The sequence below is a fragment of the Scaptodrosophila lebanonensis genome, unplaced genomic scaffold, assembly GCF_003285725.1.
Source record: "Scaptodrosophila lebanonensis strain 11010-0011.00,11010-0021.00 unplaced genomic scaffold, SlebRS2 tig00000001-arrow-pilon, whole genome shotgun sequence".
Lineage (NCBI taxonomy): Eukaryota > Metazoa > Arthropoda > Insecta > Diptera > Drosophilidae > Scaptodrosophila > Scaptodrosophila lebanonensis.
The window spans coordinates 2,710,820-2,736,576 of NW_022060529.1; the positions used below are offsets into that span (position 1 = coordinate 2,710,820).

General features: G+C 38.3%; 1 protein-coding gene across 1 annotated transcript; it reads right to left on the reverse strand.

The window, feature by feature from the left end:
- Positions 1–806: 806 nt before the first annotated feature.
- LOC115634571 (pro-resilin) lies at positions 807–15,215 on the reverse strand. Its single transcript, XM_030532395.1, has 4 exons — positions 15,196–15,215; positions 1,733–1,849; positions 1,233–1,313; positions 807–1,091 (listed from the first exon to the last, which is right to left on the reverse strand). The coding sequence occupies exons 1-4, from the start codon at positions 15,202–15,204 to the stop codon at positions 807–809; spliced, it is 492 nt and encodes a 163-aa protein (XP_030388255.1). The 5' UTR covers positions 15,205–15,215.
- Between the last annotated feature and the right edge of the window lie 10,542 nt (positions 15,216–25,757).

Below are 25,757 nucleotides of genomic sequence, written 5' to 3' on the forward strand. Positions count from 1 at the left end.
ACGCTTTTTGAAAGTTTTGCAGGATTGCCTCTTCGCAACGCTTTAAGGTGAAACCTTTGAAAGCTTCCTGGGAAACTAAGTTTCGGACAACAGCCGTTTGAGGACGTATTTTCATTGCGACTCTGCCCAACAATTTTCAAAACAAAAATGTATATTTCTAAGAAAATTGCAATTGTTTTGTTTTCACTTTATATGGTAAGTGTATTGTTGGTAATTGTAGCACATATTTGCTATGATGAGCAGTTCCATGTCCAGACTGACTGAGGTGTCTGGGGACAGGATGGCGCTGAAGACTAGGAGGTTCGATCTACCTTATGCTCTAAAGCATGCAATTGGAATATAGGCAGAAAAAGGCGTGACTTATACAAAGAAGTATACATACATACATATATAACAGAACGCTCTCTCCCATGTTGTTGGTTTAATTCTGTAAGAACTGTCCTCTGTGGTTATCTTCAGGGAAACCTCTGGCTACTATATGTTTGTTATTGTTATTGAACAGTTATTTTGTAGCCTTTCTTAGCTTTTAATTTGAAATTTAGAACGAAACATTAACTCCCGTTAGCCTTACAACTGTTGACTTTATTTCTGTTAGATATATATATTTCTTTTATTTCTATTTAATTATATAATTTCAAAATTTGAAACTCTTTGTAGATATGCATGTGCTTAGGGCAAATGAAGACACGTGAGCTAATTTACCAATAACTTTTTATTCGTATATCGCAAAGTTTATACATTTCTCATGGAATTTACAACAAGACAACCCCCAGACATAAGTCAAGTCACACACAGGTGAGGCTATTTTAGTAATTGTAGCCACCGCCGCCGCCGCCACCACCACGTGCGCCACCCGCAGGTCCTTGTGGGAATTGGGCCTCTCCCTCGTAGCTGACATCCGCATGGTACCCTGTCTTCCAGTCGGCAGTGTAGCGCACAATCTGGGTGCGTCCATCGGGCAACTGCACGCGATACTCCCCGGTTACCACATCGCCGTCACTGGACGCCTTGTGCGCATAGTCGTTGGCTGTCTCGGGATCCTTCACCTCATACTCAAAGTCATATGGCATGCCGGGCACGTGCTCGTGATCCTACGAGTATAGAAAATAATACAACAATTTTGTTTTGTTAAAATTTTCAGATTATACGTATAGATGGAATGTATTTTTTAATATCCAAAGTTTATCCAAATGGGACAGACCTTGCAGATGAATTCTTATGTAGGAACTTACATCGGCAGGTTGACCGGGTGGGTTTCTGGGGCCTGGTGGGCGTGGGCCGGGGGCAGGGCCAGGTCGACCAGGCGCTGGTTTCTATAAAAATAAGGTCAACACTTTTCAGTCATAATTTAATTCAAGCAACCAAGCCAAGCACCAACCAAAGCTCAACTCGCGACGGGCTTTGTCTGTGACTCCTCCCATCAAAATGTTGGTCGAGTGACAAATGCAACATAATTTGGGTCGGCATTTAAATTTAACGTTTAACGTTTGTCAGTTGCATCAAAGGTGCTGCCTTCAACAGCAACAGCAACAATCAAATATAGGCAGCTGGATTGATAAATGTGGCGACAAGCCTCAAGCCAGAAGTCGAGTGAAGGGCTGTCGGGTTGAGTGAGTGAGTGAGTGAGTGAGCGACTCTCGAGTGAAAATAATGGCCATAATTAGCCATTTACCGAAATTCAATTTGCTGCAGTTTGGCTTGGCTTGGCTAATTGTAAATTTCTCATACTTACAAATGGCGTATTGGGCTCTGGATAGTCGTAGCCATTTTTCGTGGGCGGCAAATACGCATTCGAACCGGGCGCGACTTGGGCGTAGACATAGGCGATAATGGCAGCAAGTGATAAACTCTGTGGAATGTAAAAAAAGAAGAAAAGAATTAACCAACGACATTATATATACATATAGTACATAGGTTATTACAATAGTGTGGCAAGGTGGCATTTTAATTGAAAAAATTAAAGTCCAACAAAGGTTAAGATTGTACGAGTACGAAGTGAACGTCAAACAGAGCAAGACCTGAAAGCAAATAGAGGCTAGAGACTAGAAATAGAAGCTGCGATAATATCTCAACTGACATTCAGCAGCAGCATTGGCTGCCAACGCCAACCAACACCGACAGCTTGCTCCGGGGCAGGTGCAAAACAAAACACACCAACCAAAACAAACCCAACCAAACTACAAGTAAAGAGAAGCGACCGTTGCCAACTTGTTGCAATTTATTTAGAACGTGCCCAAAATAAAAACGTCTGCTGGCAAAAGGGCAACAAACCGCATGCTGTACTCGTACATTGCCTTGCAATTAAGGCTTAATTTGGTGCGGGCGCACTTCTTCATCTTCATTTTTCATTCCTCATTTTTTCATTGCAGCTAAATGTCAAGCCCAGTGCTGCATTGGCCATTCTTGGCCCCCAAGACATGGCTAATTGACACATGCGAGCAGCAGAGCCCGCTCATAACTTGTCAGGCCATTCATCAAACGACTGACAACTGGCTACTTTATGTTTATTCAGATAGTTCATGCACTCGCGCTTCAAGTCTGCCTCTGTGCAGCTCATCTTTCAGCTGGCTGTCAATGCAATTTGCATTTGCTAACTGCATTTATTTTATTTAAAAAAGTTATTTGCTCGAAATCACGGAAGCGCTCGAGCATCGAGGGACATCGACATATTGTTTGTTTTTATAAATTACATATAAATCATTAACATTGATGGTCGATTCATATGCCAATGTCAAAGTCAAGCGTTTTACATTGTTTGCTGATTAGTTTTTCTTTGTTAGTCCCCTTTCCCCATTGCGATAATTATGCGATTCGCAATGCCGTTAATTACACATACGACGCGTGTGCCGCCAACATCTAAAAATGAATTGTTCCGCAGCTAAAGAAAATTAAGGTTTACAAGTATATGCTTGAAATACCTGTTGGCCAGTGACTGCTTTCCGCGTACCTGTTCATACAGTATATTTAATTTAATTATGTATTTCTTCTGCTTGCGAATTTTCAATTAATGCCAGCTGGGTGGTCCCAACCTTCAAGCTCAAGTACATTCAAGGCATTAGGCATGTCAACAGCAATTTTCCATGTAAAACAAATGCAATTACAGCTCAACCGTTAGCCGAAAAAACAAATTGTTGAAAACGTTTTGTGCATTGACTCCAATAAAATAACAGCAAATAATTTGCGTGTAAATTAAATAAAAGCCAAGAGCGGCCGACTACAAATTGCAGCAACTTAACGACCAGCAAGCTGCACACACACACACACACACACACACACACACATAGGCATATAGAAGGACAGCCGGACAGACGCGGAGGCAGACAAATGGATGAAGATAAGCCGTTGTTGCACTTAAGTCTAACTGCCTACAAAAAACAACAACGACACCAGCAGGCAGTCGAAAAGCCGCCTCAGTGTAGACTTTACATTTCACACATGTTCTCCCTTGGAGACTAGAAGTTTGCTTTGATTTGTGCCTTAACTAGGGCTGAAGAAATGTTGAAGATGCAACCCATGTCTCAGCTACTTCCTAGTTTTTTGAAATGTGCGAAAGTTTCCAAAGCGATGCGGCAGTATCATTAATATATATTTACGTGAAGTTACGTGTAGTCCCATTAAGCTCTCGTATAATGCTATATTGTAAAATAATATAATATATATTGTGATTAGCTTTCGAAAACTGCATTCCCATCTTAAAAAATACCATTTGATACCGATATTACAAAATATTGAAGTTTTGGAGCATTTTACGTTCTGCAGAAGAATATAGAAATTACATTCTCAATTTTATCTGCAGAACTTGATTACAGATACGTTTAGCATAAAATAGACTTTTTAGTATGACTATATTCATTTGAGATATATGGTATAATTTTGAAAATAGCGTATTTTACTTTTCTGTAAATCGAAGATATAGACAATTAAATCCCATGCAGATGGAAATAATATGCATAGAAGATGATAACGTTTATAATCAATATAATATGGCAAATCTGATATTCCAGTTCTATGTTTAACCGACTTCAAAAAAAGGAGGGGGTCTTAATTCGGCGGAATTTTAATTTTTAATTTTTATGTTTGTTTCCTCAGAATTGCCGACTGGGTGAACCAATTTTGCTGATTCTTTTTTTTTATGTAAAAGCTGATGTGGTCCTATTTTAATTTGGTCCAGTTCTGACAATAGCATCCATGAGAAAACCATATAAGTCTTAGATTTGCATTATCGAGGATATACAAAGACTGAATAGAGCATTAACTTGGTTGATTGCCAATAACAATCTTTACAGAGATGCTCAGCTGCCTTTTGAAACTACCTTAAACATAACTCATTTAGTACAAATAGCTGAAAAGGCTTCTTCAAATTCATATTACATTTAAACTAATGAAAGGATTGATAAACAATTGAAAAAACAAAAGAATACTTTAATATTGGCATTACCTAGGCCCTAGGTTTCCTGTCGTAGTACAATCCATTGCGTTTGCAAAAAACATAAATATACCAAGTATTGAAATAATAAAAAAGGAAATTAAAATAAAAGTATAAAAAATTATATATTGGAAACAGGCACACTCTAAATAGTTAAATAACATTAAATAATAGCCAAATAATATTTAAAAAAAAAAAACAACTTTAAAAGAATGTCGAGGCTCTATCAGCTCTGAGCTGCGACTGACAGAATTGGAAATAAAAACGTCCCTATAGTAGTTTATAGTCGTCGGCATCCTATCGATGCGCTGTCAATGGGACAGTTACCAACACCTAAAATGGTTTGGTATTTTTAAGTGTATCCCAAAGGTATGTATTTGCAGTCAACTGCTTTGTATTTATAACAGATTAGTTTTGGCTTGTTAATTTTTTAAAAGTTCCAGACTATATTTTGAAATACAATGGAATAATAATTTATACACTTCTTCAATATTCGATTAAAATTAATCAATTTAATTAATGGGAAGTACTCGTATACCAACACTAAACCAAACTTAACCTCAAAAGAAAGTATAAAATATTGTGTCATGTGGTGGTTAAGTACATATATTTTCAACGGCCGTGCTGAAATTTCCACATATGTATGTATCTATCTTTGTATGTACGTTGAATTTTTCCGTTCTCCGATTTTTGCAGAACTTTGTAGTCTATTGTTGAAATGGTTAACTGTGTTGCAGAAAGAGTTTCCATTTGGAAGCATTGATTTGAATACAAAAATTGAGCAAACTAAACAAGGCTAAGAACATGTGGGCTAACGAGTTGCTGAGGAGTTGTGCAGCTTATTTGAATTAAGACATGAATACAAAAAAATGATTTTAGAATTGTACGTTTTATTACAAATAATAAAAATACCATATTTGGTATTTGTTAAAAAAAAAGTATATTTTGTCTTTTGAAAAGTAAACCAAAATGGAATTGGGTTTGGAAATGGAAATGGTAGTCATCCGAACGCGCTCTAAACGGAACTTATAGTATTTTATATTATTATACAGTGACAGAGTAATTACTCTGGAGTTTCATGTTCCAATGTGTTTTTTTCAGCTCCGTCAGTAAATTTTCATGATGGTGGCTGTCCGGCTTCTCAATGGATATTTTATTGGTTAGGTGGTTTAACGTTTTCCTACTCCGTCATGAGGTTTACAGGAATATTTCAACAGCTGTCCATCTGGATAAGCAATTCTGTTGTTAAAACTAGTTTTTCAAAAACTGCTAAGAGAAGTGGCCAGCAACCTTAGCATTGATTGTTGTTCCAAATACTGCTAAGCTTAGAAGCAGGTCCTGTTGCCGGACGCTTTAGAAGTCTTCTTTTCAGTACGAAGAATCGAAGAAATCAATAGCTTTTATGATATACATACTTTGTTACGACATGTGCTTTGGGAATAATCGAAATGCTTTTCATTCAAAAGTTACGAAAACACAACAGAGCACATTTTCTTAATTGGTTCGTAAATGGTAAAAAAAAAAAACAAAACTTCAAAGGCAATAGTTTCAGAATCTGAACAGGCAGGTTTTGTATTTCCGCTCTCGGTATATTTCATCTTTGACTTTAAGTATGCCTTTAGATGTGTATATTCTGAACGTATCTCTTTCGTATTGCAAGTCAGCAATGATGTGATAGGCATAAGGGGAAAAAAGCAAGAGCATGTACCACAATTTAATTGACCAAGTGCTGTTAATGATTGTGTTTGATTGAGATTTTTTGGAATGCTGAAGGTTTTCTGCGACGGCCTGTGGTGTGCCGCGTATCCACCACTTTGAAGCTATTTAGAATTTTAGGCATTAAAAAAAGTTCATTTGAATGGGAAGCCAAGCCATCTGCTTTATTGTGCATGAAAATCAGTTGTTATGCTATTATAAGTCTCTAAACATGGTCAAGCAAGAAACATGTTGGCTATATTGAGCGAGCATCGCATTGAAGCATGATGATTAATATCGCATAATTTAATAAATAACACAATTGTTTGTTCGTTATTTTCATTATTTTGTTGTTGTTGCCTCGTGCCTCAAAACATTTAGCCCACTTGCTGACTTGTTGATTATATTTTTCAAAGCAAATACTTTACACATTGCACAAGTATGTAATTATGCAAATAGTTAATTAATTTATTTTGCACAACAATCAGCAAGTGTTTGTTTGCAACATTTTCAAAGATTAATCAGGAAGAGCTTCAAACTAGGTCCCGGTCATAGTTTTAATTGAAACAACGGCTGAATAGTCTCTTTGTTTTTGATTTTGTGTTGAGTGTTGAGTGCCTTTCGTGTTGCATGTCAAATACGCCCACTGTTAACCACGTCAAGTTGAAGGCTAAGCAGGCAAATTGTGGAATGAAGATTGTTTAAATTAATTACATGGGTGGGCAGTTCGATTGCCACTCGGCGCTTGTTTTGCTGCCTCGCTGCTCCACTTGCCAATTAACACTCGAGTGGGACACGTGTTGAGGCATTTACTATAAGTAGCTATACGTGTATACGGGTACGTTACATAGATAAAAAGATTTTGCAACTATTGCCCAAATCTATTTAACAACAAATTAACGAACACGAAAATATTCAAGTTTTAATTAAACTAAATTTTAATTAATCGGCGAAATATTTATAAAATATGTGCGTTATTAGATTAATTCATTAAATGTGCTTAGTTAGTTTGAAATCTGGTGTAAACCAATTGGAAGTATATTTTTTAATATCGCATTGTTTTTTTAAAGTTTCTTTTTTATGTGCTTAGCTTTTTCCGAAGCTTAAGAGCTGCTATATTTCTTAAGCGGCTTAGTAATCAATTAAGCTAAACTTTAGTATAAAATATTCGTTCTCATAGGTGAAAAGTTTGCCGATGAGCTCATAAATAAATTATATAAACTGCTTAAGTACATTTAACGAAGCAACATTACGACATTTTTCCGTTTGGTGATTTGCACTTTAAAAGACAGTAGAAAAATGTTGTCTTTATTAATAGTTTACCCACACATTACGAGTATTGCCTAAAGCATTCAGCCTACTATAAATAGACATCTTAAACATTGGGCAGACATTTCCATTCTGCGATCATGCTGAGCTGAGCTGAGCCGCATCTGTGGAAGTGTGCAAATCTTTGTACTGTCATCATTCCCCACTCGATCACGATCCAGTCCAGAGCATCGACGCCAAATTACACTATGAATAGTATTTATGACAATTGCATTTCGAGTGCCTGAGAGTGCTTGGCTAAATGGCAAGTTGGCCGCCTGCGAGTTGATTTATGTTCGCTTAGCATTTAATGTGGTGTTACGAGTGCTACGAAAAGCAAAGCAGGCCAAGTTGCTCCTCTACAGCTACAAGTTACAAGAGATACGAGTCGTGGACAGGCGACACCAACGCTCTATACGAGTACTGCTTTATGGTGGCAATAAAAATGTTTACATAAAAATGTCTTCATAAAGATCATCTAAGCTGTGGAATCGCGATTCAAGTCGCATTCAACGTGCATTTATTTTAATTAATTTAATTGGTGTTAGTGACGCCAGCAGGCAGCGGCAACACATGAATGCGGTAACTTACTTGTAGTTACAATTAGAGCTGCAGGGGGGCTTTCGATTTTATTTTCAATTGCATGACATTTTCAATTTGCTTGCCGCTTACTTTTACCAAAATACTTGTAGTGTCTAAACGGCAGTATCGCCTTATTATTAAGTCATCAACTGGCAGCTAAATATTCGGGCTCTTACATCATTTAAGCGGCACCCTAAGACAACAACAACAGCCCCAACAACAGCAGCAGTAACGACAGCGACAGCATTCTGACGCCCACATTAGAGCTGGAGTAGGAGTTTCAGTTGCAGTTGCAGTCAAGTACGAGTAGTCGATGGCGTGCCTAAAATCTTGTTAGAGCTTTTTATATATCTATGTATGTGCATATAAATTTATGGAATTTGCAACGTTCCCAACAATTAAGCCGCACACTCGCTGATGAGCCAAAGTTTGTTTTTGTAGTGCAGCAGAAGTGGCAGCAATAGCAACAGCAACAGCAGCTGACAGCGTGGCATGCCACAGAATGCAACAAGAAATCTCCTCTATATAGATGTGAGATACGACATGCACTTGCAACACACGATCTGCCGAAACGACGAAAACGAAGACAGCGACGACGTGCAGAACAACAAACATTTGGTTGACCTTTTCTGTGGCAACAGAAACAGCAACAGCAACAGTAACATGCGCTGCCAAGCTTGTTGCATGCCGCTCGCTGTTCAAGTTTTTTCATCGCCTTTTTGTTTGATTTTTCACTTTGGGGCATTGAAATGCAAATTTGGCAAAATAAAAGTTAATGGGCCAAGTGAATGGCAACGGGGAGTAGACAAAAAATAACTAAAAAAAACCGATGAAAATAAAAATGAAGAAAAAAAAAACCACAGCTGCAACAACTCGATCTCGTGTGTTATGTGCAATGGGAAATGACTTTTATTGCCTTGTTTGCAGTTTGTTGTTGAAGTCTTTCGTTTCGCCGCCAGAGACATTGGCAATACTTGAAGTTGCAATTGAACTGCAACTTGCCACATTGCCACATTTTGGGCTTCCAGCCTGCCAGTCACGTGCTGGGTTCACAAGGAAAACAGCCAACAGTCACAGTTTCTTGCCAAGGACAATGCCAAAAAAAAGTTTCAAAAAGGCGAGTAGCGCGCATCTGTGCCGCACGACTTACAAGCTCCTTGGGGTCATCGTCTATGTAGCTGCCACGTTATTGGGTTTTGATATTGCTGATTTGATTTGTTGCTCGGAGCAGAGCAAAAGCCGGCGTGCTGTGTATTGCAGCTGGCGTGCAAATGTTCAAAGATTACACTTTCATAGCTGGCGCTTAATATCAATAGAAATGTCTTTAATAGACGAGCTAGGAGTAATGGAATTGAGAAAATAATTGTATGTGTTTTTCTTAATTGGGTTCTTTTAAGCAATGTTTCATTAATAATTGAATTAAATGTACAAAATTTAATTAGTTTAGTAGATAAAGAGGAAGTGGAATAAGATATAAATATAAATAAAATATAAATTGATTGATGGCTAATGTACATTTGGCTTGAACAAAATATATCAAAATAAATACGATTGCGTAATTATTTTGCAATTAGAATCGGTTTCGTCACAGAAAAGTCATTGAAAACCCTCACATATAAGAAGTTTCACTTAAATAATTGTCAACATTGACTTTTTCCTAGGTACATCAGTGGAAAGAATTATAAGGTGTTGTTTTAGAGTTAATTGTTGACTGCTTCTCCATAATTGATTCAAGTCGCATTTTTCACATGCTAAGCATAGACTATATATTAACCCTACTTAACCCGCATTTACTGGCCATAAGCGTGGACCATAATCACGAGATAAAACTGCTCATAAAAATTAGCGCCGGCAGCTCCGACATAAAGATATTAACCTTTCCGCCAAAACAGCAACAGCAGCATACTCGAATCTCCACAGCACCGAAAACAGCAACAACAACCGCAAAAATATATAGACACAAAAGTAAATTGCAAGTTACAAACGCTTAGCGTTGCAAATATGTTAAGCAGCCGTTGATGAAGGCTCGAAATTTGTAAATTGTTAACGCCAAAATTGTTTTTAAAGTGATATATAAAGTGAAGTGAGTGACAGCCCATGGCGCTCAACTGGCTGAAGCAGCAACAACAATAGAGAGTAAAAGTGGCTTAAAATTGGGCGAAGAAGAAAAGCAAACAAAGGGCGAACTACTTTGGCTAGACTGCACTTGTAGGTGTTGTTGTGAAGTACTTTTTGCACCTTATTTTATTTGAAGTTGTTCAAATATAAAAAGTTTCGTTTATAAATGGCTAATACTTACAATCAAAGATCGTTCAGACAATTCAGCAATCGTTTGATATTTTGCTGCTGGTCAGTATCATGCCAACTTGCATGCAACTTTTCTTCTTGTTTATAATACCTATTCTGTTTTCTAATTCCAATATTCAATTACTGCATATGATGCGCGAAAACAATTGGATATAAGACGTAACGCTCGCATGTTGGCCATTAAAATGTGATATATCAAAAGCAATAACAATTGCTCAAAATAACGATACACATTAAAAATACATTCGAAAATGAGCAATATTTTGTGGAAAAAATGAAAATAATCAGTTGTGCACAAGTCTTAGCCAAGATTTCCTCGTAACTACAATAATATTTGTACAGAAGTTGCGGTCGTTTCTAAACAAATGAATTATATAAATGTAGTAGATGAATTAATCAGAAAACCTCCTAATTATGGTTATAAAAGTTGCGGTTTTTCAACCCAACTCCAAAGAACGAGCGCATTTGCCAAGGCAGAGGAGGAGGAGACCCATTGCTTTCGGTACAACTGTTGCTAATGGTTGCCTATTTGCAGCAAGCACTACTATTAGCCAAAAGCACAAAGCGTACAACAAACAACAAACAACCTAGCAAACTATGCAATTAAAAAAGGCAATGCAAAGTGGCTCGGCAGATGTTTGAGCTCCAGCATTGCGCATACGCCCCGTTGCATGCTGAGAGGGACAGGCTGTGGGTCTCGGGCAATTAGCGGCCGCTGTTTGCAATGCATTGGGCGTGCTTTTGTAATCAGCTGAAATTTCGATTTAATTAGATTACCACACATAGCTAAAGACACCTCTCCCCCTCTCTCACACACACAGACACTCTGACATACTCAACCTCAAAAGGCGACCACCGACCACAAGCTGCACTTGCTTAAGCCCCAATATCGTATATACTATAGTATATTTTTTTGTTCAACTCGTTTCTGCAACATTCACAAAAGACAATAAAACCGCGCCAAACAATTGCAGCCGCTTGGCAATTACATACATACTATAATATTGCTCGTATGTAGAAAAAAGCGGTGTGTAAAAAACATTTTTGTGCATAGATTTTTCCCCCCCTTGTGCAGTTTTGTGGCAATTGCATTTTTCTATTATTATCATCATGCTATTGGCATTAGTATTGGCACATATGGGACGACCTCTCAGCTCAATTACCTTGATGGCAGCAGCATAATGAAATCTGACAAATCATTTTAATTAAAATCGAATTTGTAATGCAAAAACGTTTGGCTTGCCAGGCAGCAGCAGCCGATTGGGCAACAAACACAGCATTGGCACGTTTTACACTTCACGTGGCAGAATGCAAGTACTGTGGAGTCGAGTGGAGTGTGGAGTGGATTTGAGAGGGGGGAGGGGACGATTGGGAAAGAGCCAATTTCCGATTGCGCGTGCCATAATCAGCTGGCTAATCAAAGGCTGTTTCTGCAGCTATGACTGCCTGCATTTGCAAATTGCAAACACATACAAGTATAGCCCAATGCTTTTTGGCCAAATGTGCGTCAGCCATGACGACTGCTGCTCAGCAGCTTGCTAGCTCATCAGCCGAAACATCAAATTGTGCATATTTTATGTTCCAACTGCTGATCTGGCTGTCTTCTGTCTGCTGTCTCTTTGCAATTTTTGCAGCCATTGGAATTGCAAACGCGCTGCGTTACTGCAAAGCACTAATAATGGCGAGTGGGCGATTTGTGTGAGAAAATTTGCAGCACTGACAGCTGAAGCTATTCCTGATGCTGATGATGATGATGATGATGATTTTGATGTTGATAATAACGATGGCTGGAGTCTGGCATTAATATGCAGCACTTGGCCAGTGCGCTTGACTTGTCATTGTTTTTTGGGCCGCAATGTCAAATGGATATGTAAAGCGTGCAGAGAGAGTGCCTTCTATACGTATTGAGAGGATGCTGCAAAAGTCTCTGGACATTCATTCGTTATCAATTGTCCTTTTTGTGTGCCCAAATTACCTCTACTTTGTTAATACCCTTTCGCATATTACTTTCCATGGAATTCTCTTATAATTCTAAATTGTTTGCAATTGGAAGAGGTAGGTATATTTTAATAAAATTATATCATGCCCCTGACTACAGCTTTTTGTATAGAAATGTGTATAGATATGTTGGTTAATAGCCTCTCTGATATCGCTTTCTAAATAAATATACTTATGTTTATTTTTCAAATATATTTCCAAATAGTTTGTAAATGGAAGAGATGTGAATATTCGAATAAAAATATATCATGTCCCTGGCTAGAGCTAAGCTCTTTTATACCTAGAAATGTATATGCAGTTAGGAGCTAATCGTGCACACAGTTTGATTTATTCATCGTAGATAATCATTAATAACTATATATTAATCTTTAAGTTGAAGAGAATGGAGGATGTGCAGTGATATGGAAAATAAACAATCTCATTCGTCCTTAAAGCCCTTCTGATCCATAAATATAATACACATAGGAATATATCCTAGAGCATTGAAGCTTCAATACGCAAAATATAGCACTATTTTCTACAATTTTTTCATATTTTTTTCACGATGTGTTTTCAAGTGTTGATTGCGGAGCAGACGTCTGGCTGGAACCCTGACGTTCCTGTGGTTCCCAAGGTAGTCTGCTTTTGGGCGTTTTCTGTTGTTATTGCGACTTCTACTGTCTGCGTGGGCGTTACCAACAAAAAAATACACAAAAAAAAATAAAATAAAATGCTGGGCCAAAAGTCAAAAAGTTACAAGCGGCAAATTACGCGCGTCTGTCCAAGTCCAACCCAACGCACTTCCTTTCCACCTTGGGCCTTTGTATCACGGCCAACCCATTTCAAAGTCTGTCCTGTCTCCACTCGGCAGTGAAATGCATAAAAAACAGAGGCAGACAGTCTGCAGACTGCATACCAACAGCCAAAAAATCGCCTTTTTCCAACACACTGCAGTCGTGGGCGTCCCTTAAGCAAAGTGTTTGGATGGCTTTAAAAATAAAGTGAAAGTGGCGCACAGCATGTTAGGACAACATGTGGCAACAAAACTGATGATGATACTCAACGGAGTTGGAGCTGGAGCCGGGATTTCTGCTTTATGTTCATAAAGGTTCCCCAAAAAAAAGGGGCGTCTTGTTTATGGGCTCACTTAAGTGCCACGCCCTAGCATACACACACACATAAACACCTACTTAATGACAATGGCACTGCGCCTAAAAGCAGGCCACACACTCGTACAATGCGTAAAAATTGGGCACACGCACTAAATGCGACAATGGCAAGCCAGTTGTTGAGAATAATCAAATATTATTTCTCTTTATTTGTACGTATTTTACGTGAGCAGCTGTTGCCAACAATTCTAGCTCTCGAGCTCTTCAGCTCTTCAGCACAAAGTGCGCTGAAGTGGGGGTGTGTGCTTTGCGAGGGTGTGTGTGTGTGTGTGTGTGTGTGTGTGTGTGTTTATATGTATTTCTCCAGCATATATTACGCATAGCACTTAAGTGTCTTTGATTATTTGCAATTTGTTCGATTTTGTTTTTCCTTTCCAAAGCGCAACTTCAACCAAAAAGAGGGAGATTTTGTTGTTGTTGTTGTACAAGATGTTTGGGTTATGCAACCATATTCGTTACTATTGACGCCAAGTGCTGACAAGTGTTGTGTTTGCCAGGCACACTTGTCTGGCAGTCTCGATGGGTTCAGCAGTTGGGGGGCAACTGCTGCAACACTAAATCCCATTTGAAGTTAGCCGAGGCTTAAATTATGAGCACAAGTTAACTTTTTAACATGCCCGCTATAAACGGCAATCAGAGGCAAATCCACCACAGCATATATGTAACTCGGACAGGCGGAATGATGCAGAGGGAAGATAGCTAAGCTGTGTATATATATTTTGTTGTTGTTGATGTTGTCCTTTGTGGCCAAAGAAAAATGACGACGCAGAGCAAAGCTCAAAAGCGTCCAGCTGTCCATCAGACTGTGGCCGTGACGTCCGCACAAACACAAACACACACGCACACACACAAAGACACACTCACAAATTCCAACACATCCTTATATACAAATTTGACATATAACAAGCTTAACTTGTTGTCCTTTGTGCGTTGCTCTTTGTTTTAGTTTGTGTCGGTGTGTTTGTGTGTGTGTGTGTAAGATGTTACGAAAGTCAGTGGGAATGGTAATGGGTCCTGCTGCTGGCATTTTTCAGAGGGTCATAAAGCTCACATGATTTGTTTGCAGCTGATTTATGTAGGCTTAGTGCATGCTAAACAATTCCGACAACGAGACGCATTTTCCCAGTTCATGCGAGTATACTAGATACACGTATGTATATTGATGAGTGTAGTTTTTAGATGTGATCTCCAAATAAGATAAATAAACGTCGTTGGCTCTTATATTTATCGACTTAAGGAATGCGGACAAATATGCTGGCAATGCGTGGATAATCCAATGATTTACCAGTTTATTAAAACCCTCATTTGAAGAAAATTGGATAACTGGTATAATTTTTAAAGGACCACAACAAATACAAATTATTAAGTGATGTTTATTTTTAAATATTCAACTGATTATATTGAAGGGGACTACTATGAAAGCGAGCGAGAAGAAACACTTCTCCAATCAACGAAGATTCTTCACATCATTAATGTTGTTAAATGTGTATCGAAGAAAACTAGATAACTGGTATAATTTCATAAAAACAATACAATACAAATACAATAACAATTGTATTTTACTTAATTTTTTAGCTGATTATATAGAAGGGGACTATTTCCAACACCAAAGAAAGAGAGGAAATACCTTTCAAGTCATTTTTTCAAAATCAACAAACTCTCTTAACAGTTATAATGTTAATGTAATATTAATCTAATAACAGTTAGTTACTATTTAAATGAAATACTTACAAGCAACATAAATGTTTTAAAGGACAACATTTTGCTAGTAATAGGCAAAATGGCTAAGATTGGAATCCTAAGTTTTATGCACACGCGGTCGCTAAATTAATGAGAAATTAAACAGTAAGTTTTTTATTATAATTTGTATGGTAATTGTTTAACAAAAACAGTAGATTAAGAACAGCTTCTTCAAAAGATTGCCTATATTATTTATATTTCTTTTAGTTTAAAGCAATTATTTGCATACGAATGCAAGCAAAATTAAATTATTTCGAATGTTTGTCAAATTTTTGGTTTTTTGTTTATTTTTTTATGTTTAAATGGCATTTACTTGTAGTTTTTATTTTCTAATAATTTATAATTTGCTTTGGCACACTTGAACACTCCAGTCAATATCCTTTTGAAGACACTTGGAATTGAAATTGAAATCGAAATTGAACTCTCACTTTCAACGAGGGCCCACACAAACAACCTCTTCAGTGCTTGTGCGTGTGTATGTGTGTGTGTGTGTGTGTGTGTGTGTGTGAGTATCTTCAATTGTATTTTTATTGTGTTTTTCGATGCCAACAGCAAACCGCACGAAGTACACGAACGTTTTGAATTAGGGTACAGCTTGGAGATGCGCTTGCTTTTTATAATCAGCGCCAATGTGCGGTGCGCAGTCGCAGCAGCCAGCGTTGGCAGCACTGTCGACGGCGGCAGCGACGACGGCGTCGCGTTGCCAACTGCACCCAAAACAATGTAAAAAGTTGAGTCGCGTTTGCTCAAACAATGGAAGCAAGCTCGCTGCTGACTGCCTGGCTGAGTGGCTGACTGGCTCCCAGAGACGGTCTTCTAGATCATCTTCCATGAGCACACAGCTGTATCGTCGTCGTCTCTCTCAGAACGCTGGCAACTCTCAAGCCTAGGTTAGAGACTGTGGGGAGAGAGCGCGCGGTTTGCTCAAAGTTTCTCAGCGCTGAGCAGCAATTGCTGAGTGTTGAAGTGAAAAATGTTGCAGATCATCGGCACAAGCAACAATAGCTGGTATGGCAGCAGCACCAGCAGCAGCAATTGATGATGTTGCTGATTTTAATGATGAGCAACAACACCAACTATTTGATAAATGATGCCACTGATGATCATTAGAGTTTGCAACTGCCTTTGTGGCTTACGTAGTATGTATAACAACTTTATAGCACATTGCTTGTCTGTGTTGTAGCTTCGTTGTTGTTGTTGTTGTTGTTGTTCTTGGTGCTGCTTCTGCTGCTGCTGTTACTTGTACTGTCTGCTCTCCTAACAAATTAGCCAAGGGGGCCAAGCACACAACCATGTCTGCTGACAAGATTTCCAGTATCAAGACAAACAGGCAACAATCGCCTGTTCTCGTCAGCACTTGTAAAAACACCCAAATGACTTCATTAAATACTTACAACTAAATGCCCAAAATTTGATATTTAAGTTTTATGACAGTCGCCGTCGTTTAGCTTTTAATTCTTGGGCCTCGGGCGCTGCAGCAGACGTGCCAAAATGTCATTGGGAATGTCAGTTGAGCGAGCGATAGTTTTGAATAGTCTGGCTCTTTTTATTGGTATTTGTGCAAGTCTTTGTGTAAATATTAAAGTCTGTCTGTCTGTATGTCTGTGTGTGTGCCCTTTTGCTGAGCCTAAGAGAAAGCCAGTCCAGAATAGCACGACAAGCCGAACGTGTTGAGAAAATTACTTGTACGCAGCCTGTGGTTGCCACGTAGCCGACACTCAAAATTCAATCTATGACGTGAGCCTCATGCGAAAACTCAAATTTATCTCACCATGATTTTCTCCGAAAAGCAAAAAATATCGCAAATAACATTCCTGGTGACACGCTGACTTTCTAATTCCCTTCCCAATTATATATAATCGATGTATTATTTGAAATGGAATGTTTGGACATTATTAACATTAACATTATTTGGAAGGCAGCTTGCTAACATTTCTGGGAGGAGTTGAAACACACAGCTGATTCAATTAATATCTAAATACAAAACAAAATTTTAAATGGAAACGCTAATAAATTGGATTAATGTTATATCCTAAATATAACATTTGTCTTGCAACGCTGAGTAATCGCCAAGTAATAGCCTTAAAGTAAGCAGGAAAATGTAAAATAAGCGATGATAACGACATCTAGTAATGAACGACAAAATTCAGAGGACTACTTATTTTAGTTTGCTATTCTATTTGTGTTCGTGCTATTCTTTATTTAAGTCGTTGTCCTGGGTTAGCGAATTATTTAATTTTATGAGAACTTGGAATTTCGATGATAATTCGGCATGGTTCGAAGCAGAGTCTACTTAAAGAATCTCTCAATCTGCGATTCCGGTTAACTATGCTATATCGTCTATCGGCTATAGCTAAATATTTTTGCCCGTCCATTAAATATCATTTTATTTAATTTCGACTGTATAATATATAATTAACATAGACAGTAGTATTTTTTTATGCTTTTTATTATTCCAAAATTTCTTAAGTGTCCTTCGTTAAATACTGTAACTAATAATTATTTAGTTCCTTTAATAAAAGAACATGAAAACGCAGGGGTTGGAAATCGATCTATGTTCGTAAATCTTGTTTTCAACCAATTAAAATATAATGAATCCTGATATGTATTTTGGGTAGAAATGTTCCTTTTTGTGCTTCAATAAATCTTAATTGGACATGATTGATAAGCGATCTGATAAATATTGCATCTATTATACAAAAATGTTGCGTCCTCGATTCAACGCTGCACCATGTTAGGTCATCTGGAAATATAAATAATAGAATCCATAAGGGACCGCGGACTGAACTCAGTAGACTATTCAGGCGCCTTCCACACGATCGTCCTATAGCCCACCTCAAAGGACTACAACCGTTGGATCTTTAAGATTAAGCCATTAATGTTATATATATATATATATATAACTTCATTAAACTCAACCTTACCTTATTAAAAACATTCTTATTCGTTTACTTACATGGTGACATTTAGTTTCTTTTATGTAAAAATTTTATGTAACTATGGTTATTAGTTTGCTTCATGAATAAATAACAATTAAACAATGGTTTCCTTAAAATATATGACATAATATTTTTTCTATCAACTTATTAATAACTTGTTATTCTTCCGCTTAGATAAAGTTAAATTTGGTTACAGCTTATGTAATGCTTTTGCATGATAAGAGGATAAGGGGATTTAAGAATGAATAGTTACTTAGTATAGAATTGTAGTAATAGCTTTAAACCATTCCTGATGTTGCAAGCATTAGATAATAGTAGTCCTACTCAGGTAGAGGGTAAAATAAAGGCTGCACTGATATTTGAGCTGATGTTGCAGCACAAGGCAAGGGCGAGCACTGAACGTGCCCAGACTCCATTGCTCCTTGAACGCACACACACACACACATACAAGCACTCCTTCCTACTGTTATATAAACTAACAAGCCCGTACACACATCTATACACTTGCATGTAGCAGACGCTCACACATCAAACAAAACTCCACTCATTTAAATGGCAATTAACCTTGAGTGTTAAGCGTAGCAAAAAAAAACCAAAATTGTTGTATCCAAGATTAAATAACAATTAAAAGCAATCTATTTTTGATGACTGATTTCTGCTGGGCCTGTTATAATTTTATTGCCCACTTGATAGCGATGACGATGGCTATGTCGATGATGATGATGATGATGATGATAATGGAGATAACGCTGTGTGTGTAGAAATATGCGGCTATGAAAAATAAGATTTGGGACCACTTTGATTTCCGTAGCCGCACTTTATCGAGCCATCGACGCATTGGACAGCTGGTGAGTGCTGTACTATACGCACTGTACGTGTATGTATGTACATTTGTGCACCTGTCAAACTGTCATAACAACATAATACCCGTTAACAATGGCAACAATAGCACATCGAACACATACGAGTACGAGTACGGGTACAACAATGCCAAGTTCAGTCAGTCATCTAGTCATTTGGTCGGCCAAGCAGCTGGCAGCTCAAACACTCAACACTCGTCGTTCGTCGCTTCCAAGTGCCGCAGCGCTTCCAAAATTTGCTTTCTTTGGGCAATCCACCGGCACTCGAGACCATCATCGATGAGGTTGATAATGATAATGATAATGATGGACCCTCTCGACGTCCCACTGAGAGTGCATTTTGTGGTAGCTGGCTGCGCTTACGAAAAGCTTACTTAATGGAATGTAATTAGAGCAAACCTTTTTTTGTTCCCTTTATTATTTTTATTTTTATTATATAATGGAAATTCAACTACTACTTGACATTAATTTCTGTGCATTGTTGAATGTGGCAACATTTGTTGCCAAACTTTGTGCTGCTTTTTGGCTTGTCAGCATTGTTGCCGGTTGCCAGTTGATGATTGCTGGTTGCTGCACATTTTGATTTTCTTATCATTTGTCAAGCAAGAGCAGCAACTGCAGCAAGTGAGGAGCAGCTTGGCCATTGCCTTTGAGTGAGCCAGCCCCAAGCAAAAGTTTGCATTAAGTTGAAGCGCAACTTGGACCATGAAGAGCAATTAATAACATGACTCTAGTGTCACTTGAAGCTTGGTCAGCACAATTTTTAGACAGCACGAAAAGCGAAAAACAAAAAAAAAAAAAAAAAAAAAAAACGGAAGCAAACAAAAGTAAGCTTCGAACAATGACAAGAATGGCAACACTGGCCAGCCAGTCACACTGGAGGCCAAAGAAACAGATCAGCAACAGCAACAACAACAACAACATCAACACAAATATTCGCCAGAAATATGCTGCTGATGACATTTTGAGTTGCTGCTATGTATCGCTTATTGAATTGTTGCTGCAAAATTAACATTTAAAAGAACAGACCCAAATTCTGCATGCGGTTGAAGCATTTAAAAAGCATGTTGTTGTTGCTGGCGCTTTTCGATTTTCCGCGAATTTGTTTTGCACATTTCGTGTAACGTTAGTCGGAGAGCAACTCACTCACCTGTTGTTGGTTGCACGTTGCACGTTGCAGGTTGCTTCTTGCTGGTTAGTTGTTGCTGCTGCAGGCGACAGAACAAAAACATTGCAGACAATGGCTGCTCTGCTCTGCTGGCTCTGCTGGCTCTGCCGTCTCTGCCGTCTCTCTGGGCGCACCTTTATCGGCTGCGAATTGAGTGAATTAGAATCGCCAACTATGTAATTGCCGCATTATGTTGCCACCAGCTCGTTGTTCCTGCTATTGCTGCTGTTTTGGTTGCTGTTGTAACTATTGCCAAAGTTAGCGTCATCGCTACTGCATTGTGGTGTGAGAAGCGTTTGACTTTGGAGCTGATTTGCATATTTTTGGCAAATGGGTGTGCTGTGGAAGATGCGACTGCCACTACATTCATAAACAAAAATAGGCGCGAATGTAACCCCTTCTGGAGTATTATAATACACATTTTATAGGTTGGGCCTACTGCTAGTAGAGGACACATAATGAAACTCTCTATTCGTAAGGGATAAATAATTGGTCACCATAAATTTATACACGTACGTATGTACATTTATAAGAATCGTCCGCTTTTATATCCGCAAGTAGTTCATGTTATTTATCCACAAATTAAGTGTTTCTTAAAAGCAAGAGATGGGACAAAGACACTCAATTAAGATAAACTCCACTATTTATTGATCAGCAGAACGGACCTAATACCTTCTGTAGTGTGCATACATAAGGAGTACACACTGTACGCAGTGCACTCTTAAGAACATACACTGTAACACTTTATTGCAGTGAATAAATTAATTCAAAAAGCCAAGCATAATTCGGACGCGATGTAATATGATCGCACATGCATTGGGCGACATAAGTGCAGCGTCAGTGCAACTAGTGTCAGCCACCTCAAGTGCACATAACATTCTCCCTCGCGCTCTCGCTGCCAACAGCGCTGAGTACAAATACATAAGTAAAATACATAATGCGGCCGCTCCGCTGCCGGCGTCTCTGGCAGCGCAGCTACGAGGCCTTAGCTAAGTTCATTTTAAGTAAAATGTAAGAAATCAGTATAAGTTCAAGTTTTAAGATTGAGTGTCATAAAAGTTAATAAATAATTAATAAAAACTCATAATAAAAAGTACGTATGTTATTACATGGCGACCATGACAGTGTCCTACATAGGACCGTGATAGTGGTCCTGGAGGACCAAGGACAGAGGAGCTGATATACCATAAAAACGACCATAATAACGGCAGGAGGACAACTTTAAAATTCGGAAGACGGAGCTTGGCATGGACATCAACACAATAAAAATACTGAGTGAGTAGAGTGCGCGAGTGATGGGTAAACGCGGAGGTGTGCACAATAAAATTAATAAGAGAATAGCACATTTAAAGTGGCTTTTATTCTCAACTGCAACACCACCCGCGTGGACAACGGCCCAAAAATTGCAGGCAGAACTTGACTATTTAAAGTCAATAAGCAAAAATGCGAAACCCGACTCCGCAACTCGCTCCACTCGTATTGAAAATATAAATAAACGTGAAATAATTTTACCGCCTTCACCCAAGCAACTGCCAAGGAACGCAAAAAGCTGCCCAACGGACTGCGAGGGACCATTGCACACCCCACACTGCGAGTACACGTGCCGCCACTGCACGATACGCAATTAGGAGCAGTAAGTGTGAAAGGCATAGGACCGCCTTTTGCACCACCGCTGGAAAAACGCCGACGACAACTGTAAGTGCGGGAGGCAGGCCGCCCCTTGCACCAACGAGGGAGCATCAGCGTGCCACACCGGCGACGCCCAGCTGATGCGGGAATACACCACATCAAATAGCGACAAGTGCGGGAGGCAAACCACCACCAGCGACAACGAGGGAGCATCAGCGTGCCACACCGGCGACGTCCAGCTGATGCGGACGCCACAAGACGACAATCCCAAAAAGGGACACCAGAGGAAAATTTAATGATTAAGCAAAGATAAAAACTTATAATGCAAAATTTGTAATGCATATTTAAGTTAAAATATATATATGTAAGAAAAATTGTAAAAAAAATAGCCAATAAGAAAATTGTAAAATAATTAATAAGGAAAATTGTAAAATTGAGCGGAACCTTTTCTGCCCGATTAGAAGTACAGCCCGTAAAGCTGTACGAACAAATAGGCAGGAAAATTGTCAATCTTTTAATAGTATGAATGAGGAGCAATAGTATAAGTAAGATAGATCAGATAGAAATATATAAGCCATATAAAAGTGGCATAGTTACCGATAAAATAAGTAATATACCCAAAATGGGTTTGATAGACACTAAGGTAGTAGATTCCACTGCAGGAATTGTCAATAAGGTGGAATCACAGAAAGTAGATGTAGAAATGATAAATATCCTGTTGGTAGTAATCGTTGTGTTAATGAGTGCGAATTTGTTTTTTAAGCTGTATAAGCTACACAATAAATGCCTAAAAAAAAGAATTCTGAGTAAGGCAAATGACTTAGATAAAATATAAAAAAATATACAGCGATTACTGCCAGCAGCAAAAAAAATTATTAATAAATAAATATAAATAAAAAAAGGACATTTTTCACCAATGTAAAATTATAATATCAGGTATGCCCAAGAGTGGAAAGAAATCCACACCTAGGTAGAACCAACCACTATGCACAATGGGTAGATGACCAGGACAATAGATTTAAACAGTAAATAATAATTATGAAATATAGGAATAGAATAGAAGAAACATAAATAAATAAAAATTAATAAATAATAAATAAAACATAAAAATTAAAAGTAAAAAAAAAAGAAAGGGTGTTCAACTTAATTACCTAGGAGTCCAATGAAAAAAAAATCTTGCTGAGCATCAAAATTATCCATAATACATGGACTGGAATGCTATATGCGGGAGAGTGCAAGAGCTGAGAGCTGAATTTGATAAATCATACAAAAGCCTCACTCAAAATAGGCCAATACAGATTGGTACATTGAATAAGCACACCATCAAATTGGTGCATTATTATAACGAGATCCGAGAGATATTCCTAGAAAACAAACCTAGGCTCACGGATCTCCATTGGACTCAGGCTTCAGACGTTGTCAAACGTCTAAGAGAACAGCTGCTCGCTGTTAGGGAAAGACATGGCTTGGATATACACTTGCCAAATGTCATAAGTAGCGCGGCGACATATATAGCTGTGGACGAAGATGAAGTAATGTCTATAAGTCCCAGGTCAAAATCGCCAAATACGGCATATGTCAGCATAATTTCGGAAGAAGATTCCAAAAGCGGACTTACTCCCAATAACAGCCCCGCAAGAAGCGAACCGGCTGACAGCCTCAACGCAATAGTAAACAGCCCGCAGTTGCGAAAAATGTCGCAGACACAGATACAATTCTTAAAAACGGCGTCATCTCTGATACCGGAGTTTGATGGCAAAGCCGAAAATTTGAGAAGCTTCTTGGACGCGTTGCAGTTGGTGGACTCAATTAAAGAGACACACGAGTCAACGGCAGTCCAATTAATAAAAACAAAGCTCAAAGGCAACGCACGCAATTTAATTAGCACTGAGAACTCAATTGCTGAAATTGTTTGCAAACTTTCTGCCACTGTAAAAGGTGACTCAGTTGAGGTTATTACAGCCAAACTGATGAACCTTCAACAGAAGAGCAAGACGGCTAATCAGTATACCCAAGAGGTAGAAAAACTGACAAAGTCTCTAGAGAGTGCATACATAAACGATGGACTTTCATTGGAGATAGCCGCTAAATACAGTACGCAACATGCTGTAAAATCAATGATGAAGAATTGTAACATTGACAGGGTAAAGCTGGTAATGGAGGCCGGCCAATTCAACAATATGAATGAGGCTGTCTCCAAGTTTGTCAATAGTTGTACCGATGCAACTGGACGAACAGATACAATTTTGTATTATAAAAACCAGCAAATAGACAGACGCTTCAGTAATAATCATAGAGCCAGAGGTAATAATAACCATCGCGTTGGAAATAGCTATCGGGGTGGAAATAACTATCGCGGTGGAAATAACTATCGCGGTGGAAATAACTATCGCGGTGGAGATAACCATCGTGGTGGTAGAAACTACCAGAATGGCTACCAACGAAATAACAGCAATTATAACCAAGTCCGACTGGTGCAAACCACGTCGGAAAACCAGTAAAAACCCTTGGGATAAAGAAAACTGTGGAACAAACGGTTCACGCAATAAACCTTAATTTCAATCTTTATGTTACACTAAAAAATGAAGCAACACATAAGTTGTACACATTGCTGGTTGACACAGGTGCAGATGTGTCTTTAATAAAGGAAGATACGGACTCGTTTGATAACGTCAATTATAATAATATTACTCAATTGTCCGGTATAGGTGAGGGAACAACCAATTCCAAAGGATCGGCAATGATAGAACTCCTATCAACATGCTATGCCATCCCTCATGACTTTCATATAGTAGATTCAGACTTTCCGCTTCCATGTAATGGAATAATAGGTATAGATTTTATGAAGAAATATAATTGTCAAATAGACTTAAATCAGGAGAGTGATTGGCTCATACTGAGACCTAATAATATTGATCACTCAATAAAAATCCCAATACATCATACACTTCAAAATAGTTACACAATTTTGCCAGCAAGATCCGAAGTCGTCCGAAAAATTTCCATAAATACTACAAGCAAGTATATATTCATACCAAATCAAGAAATTCAAAACGGAGTATACATTGGGAACTCCATTGCAGACTCTAAAAATATTTTTGTCCGAATTTTGAATACCACAGATAAAAATGCAATCATTCAGTTAAACGAAGTAAATTTTGAACCATTGAGTGATTATGAAATAATAGAAACAAATATGAACAGCAGTCACATTGAGGTCTTGGACAAACTAAGTAAAAATTTCCCACCACAGTTCGAACACGCTCTTACGGAGATATGCACCAAGTACATTGACGTATTCGGAATAGAAACCGAATCGATATCAACCAATAATTTCTACAAACAAAAGATAAGAATGAAAGATGATGAACCAGTTTATATTAAGAACTATAGAATTCCACATAGCCAAAAAGAAGAGGTAGACAAGCAAGTCGAGAAGCTAATAAAAGACAAAATAGTAGAACCGTCAGTCTCAGCATGGAAAAAAAGTCATAGCAAGAATTGATGTTAGCGATATGTACTCCAATGGAATTCTCGACTTAGGTCAGTTCTTCCAAAGGCTTGAAAGGCAAGCCGGTGTGCTTAATATCAGCCGACTCAAAGTGGCACCGAGCGAAAAGATTTTTGAAACAACTTCAATAGAATCTTTTAAAGAAATGGGCAATAAAATATTGAAATCATTAAGAGTAGCGCTACTCAAGCCGGTGACCCAAATAAATAAAGAAAAAGAAAAAGAAGCAATACTGTTTACATTCCATGACGATCCAATACAAGGAGGCCATACGGGTATAGCAAGAACAATGGCAAAAATAAAAAGGCATTATTACTGGAAAAATATAACAAGAGACATTACAAATTATATAAAAAAATGTCGAAAATGTCAAAAGTCGAAATCGACTAAACATACCAGAGCCCCATTGATAATAACAGATACGCCAATAAAGGCTTTCGATAGGG

Coding starts and splice junctions, on each gene's coding strand:
- LOC115634571 (XM_030532395.1), bottom strand. Junction 1,314..1,732: donor CAGAGCCCAATACGCCATTT/GTAAGTATGAGA, acceptor TTATTTTTATAG/AAACCAGCGCCTGGTCGACC. Junction 1,092..1,232: donor CACCCGGTCAACCTGCCGAT/GTAAGTTCCTAC, acceptor CTATACTCGTAG/GATCACGAGCACGTGCCCGG.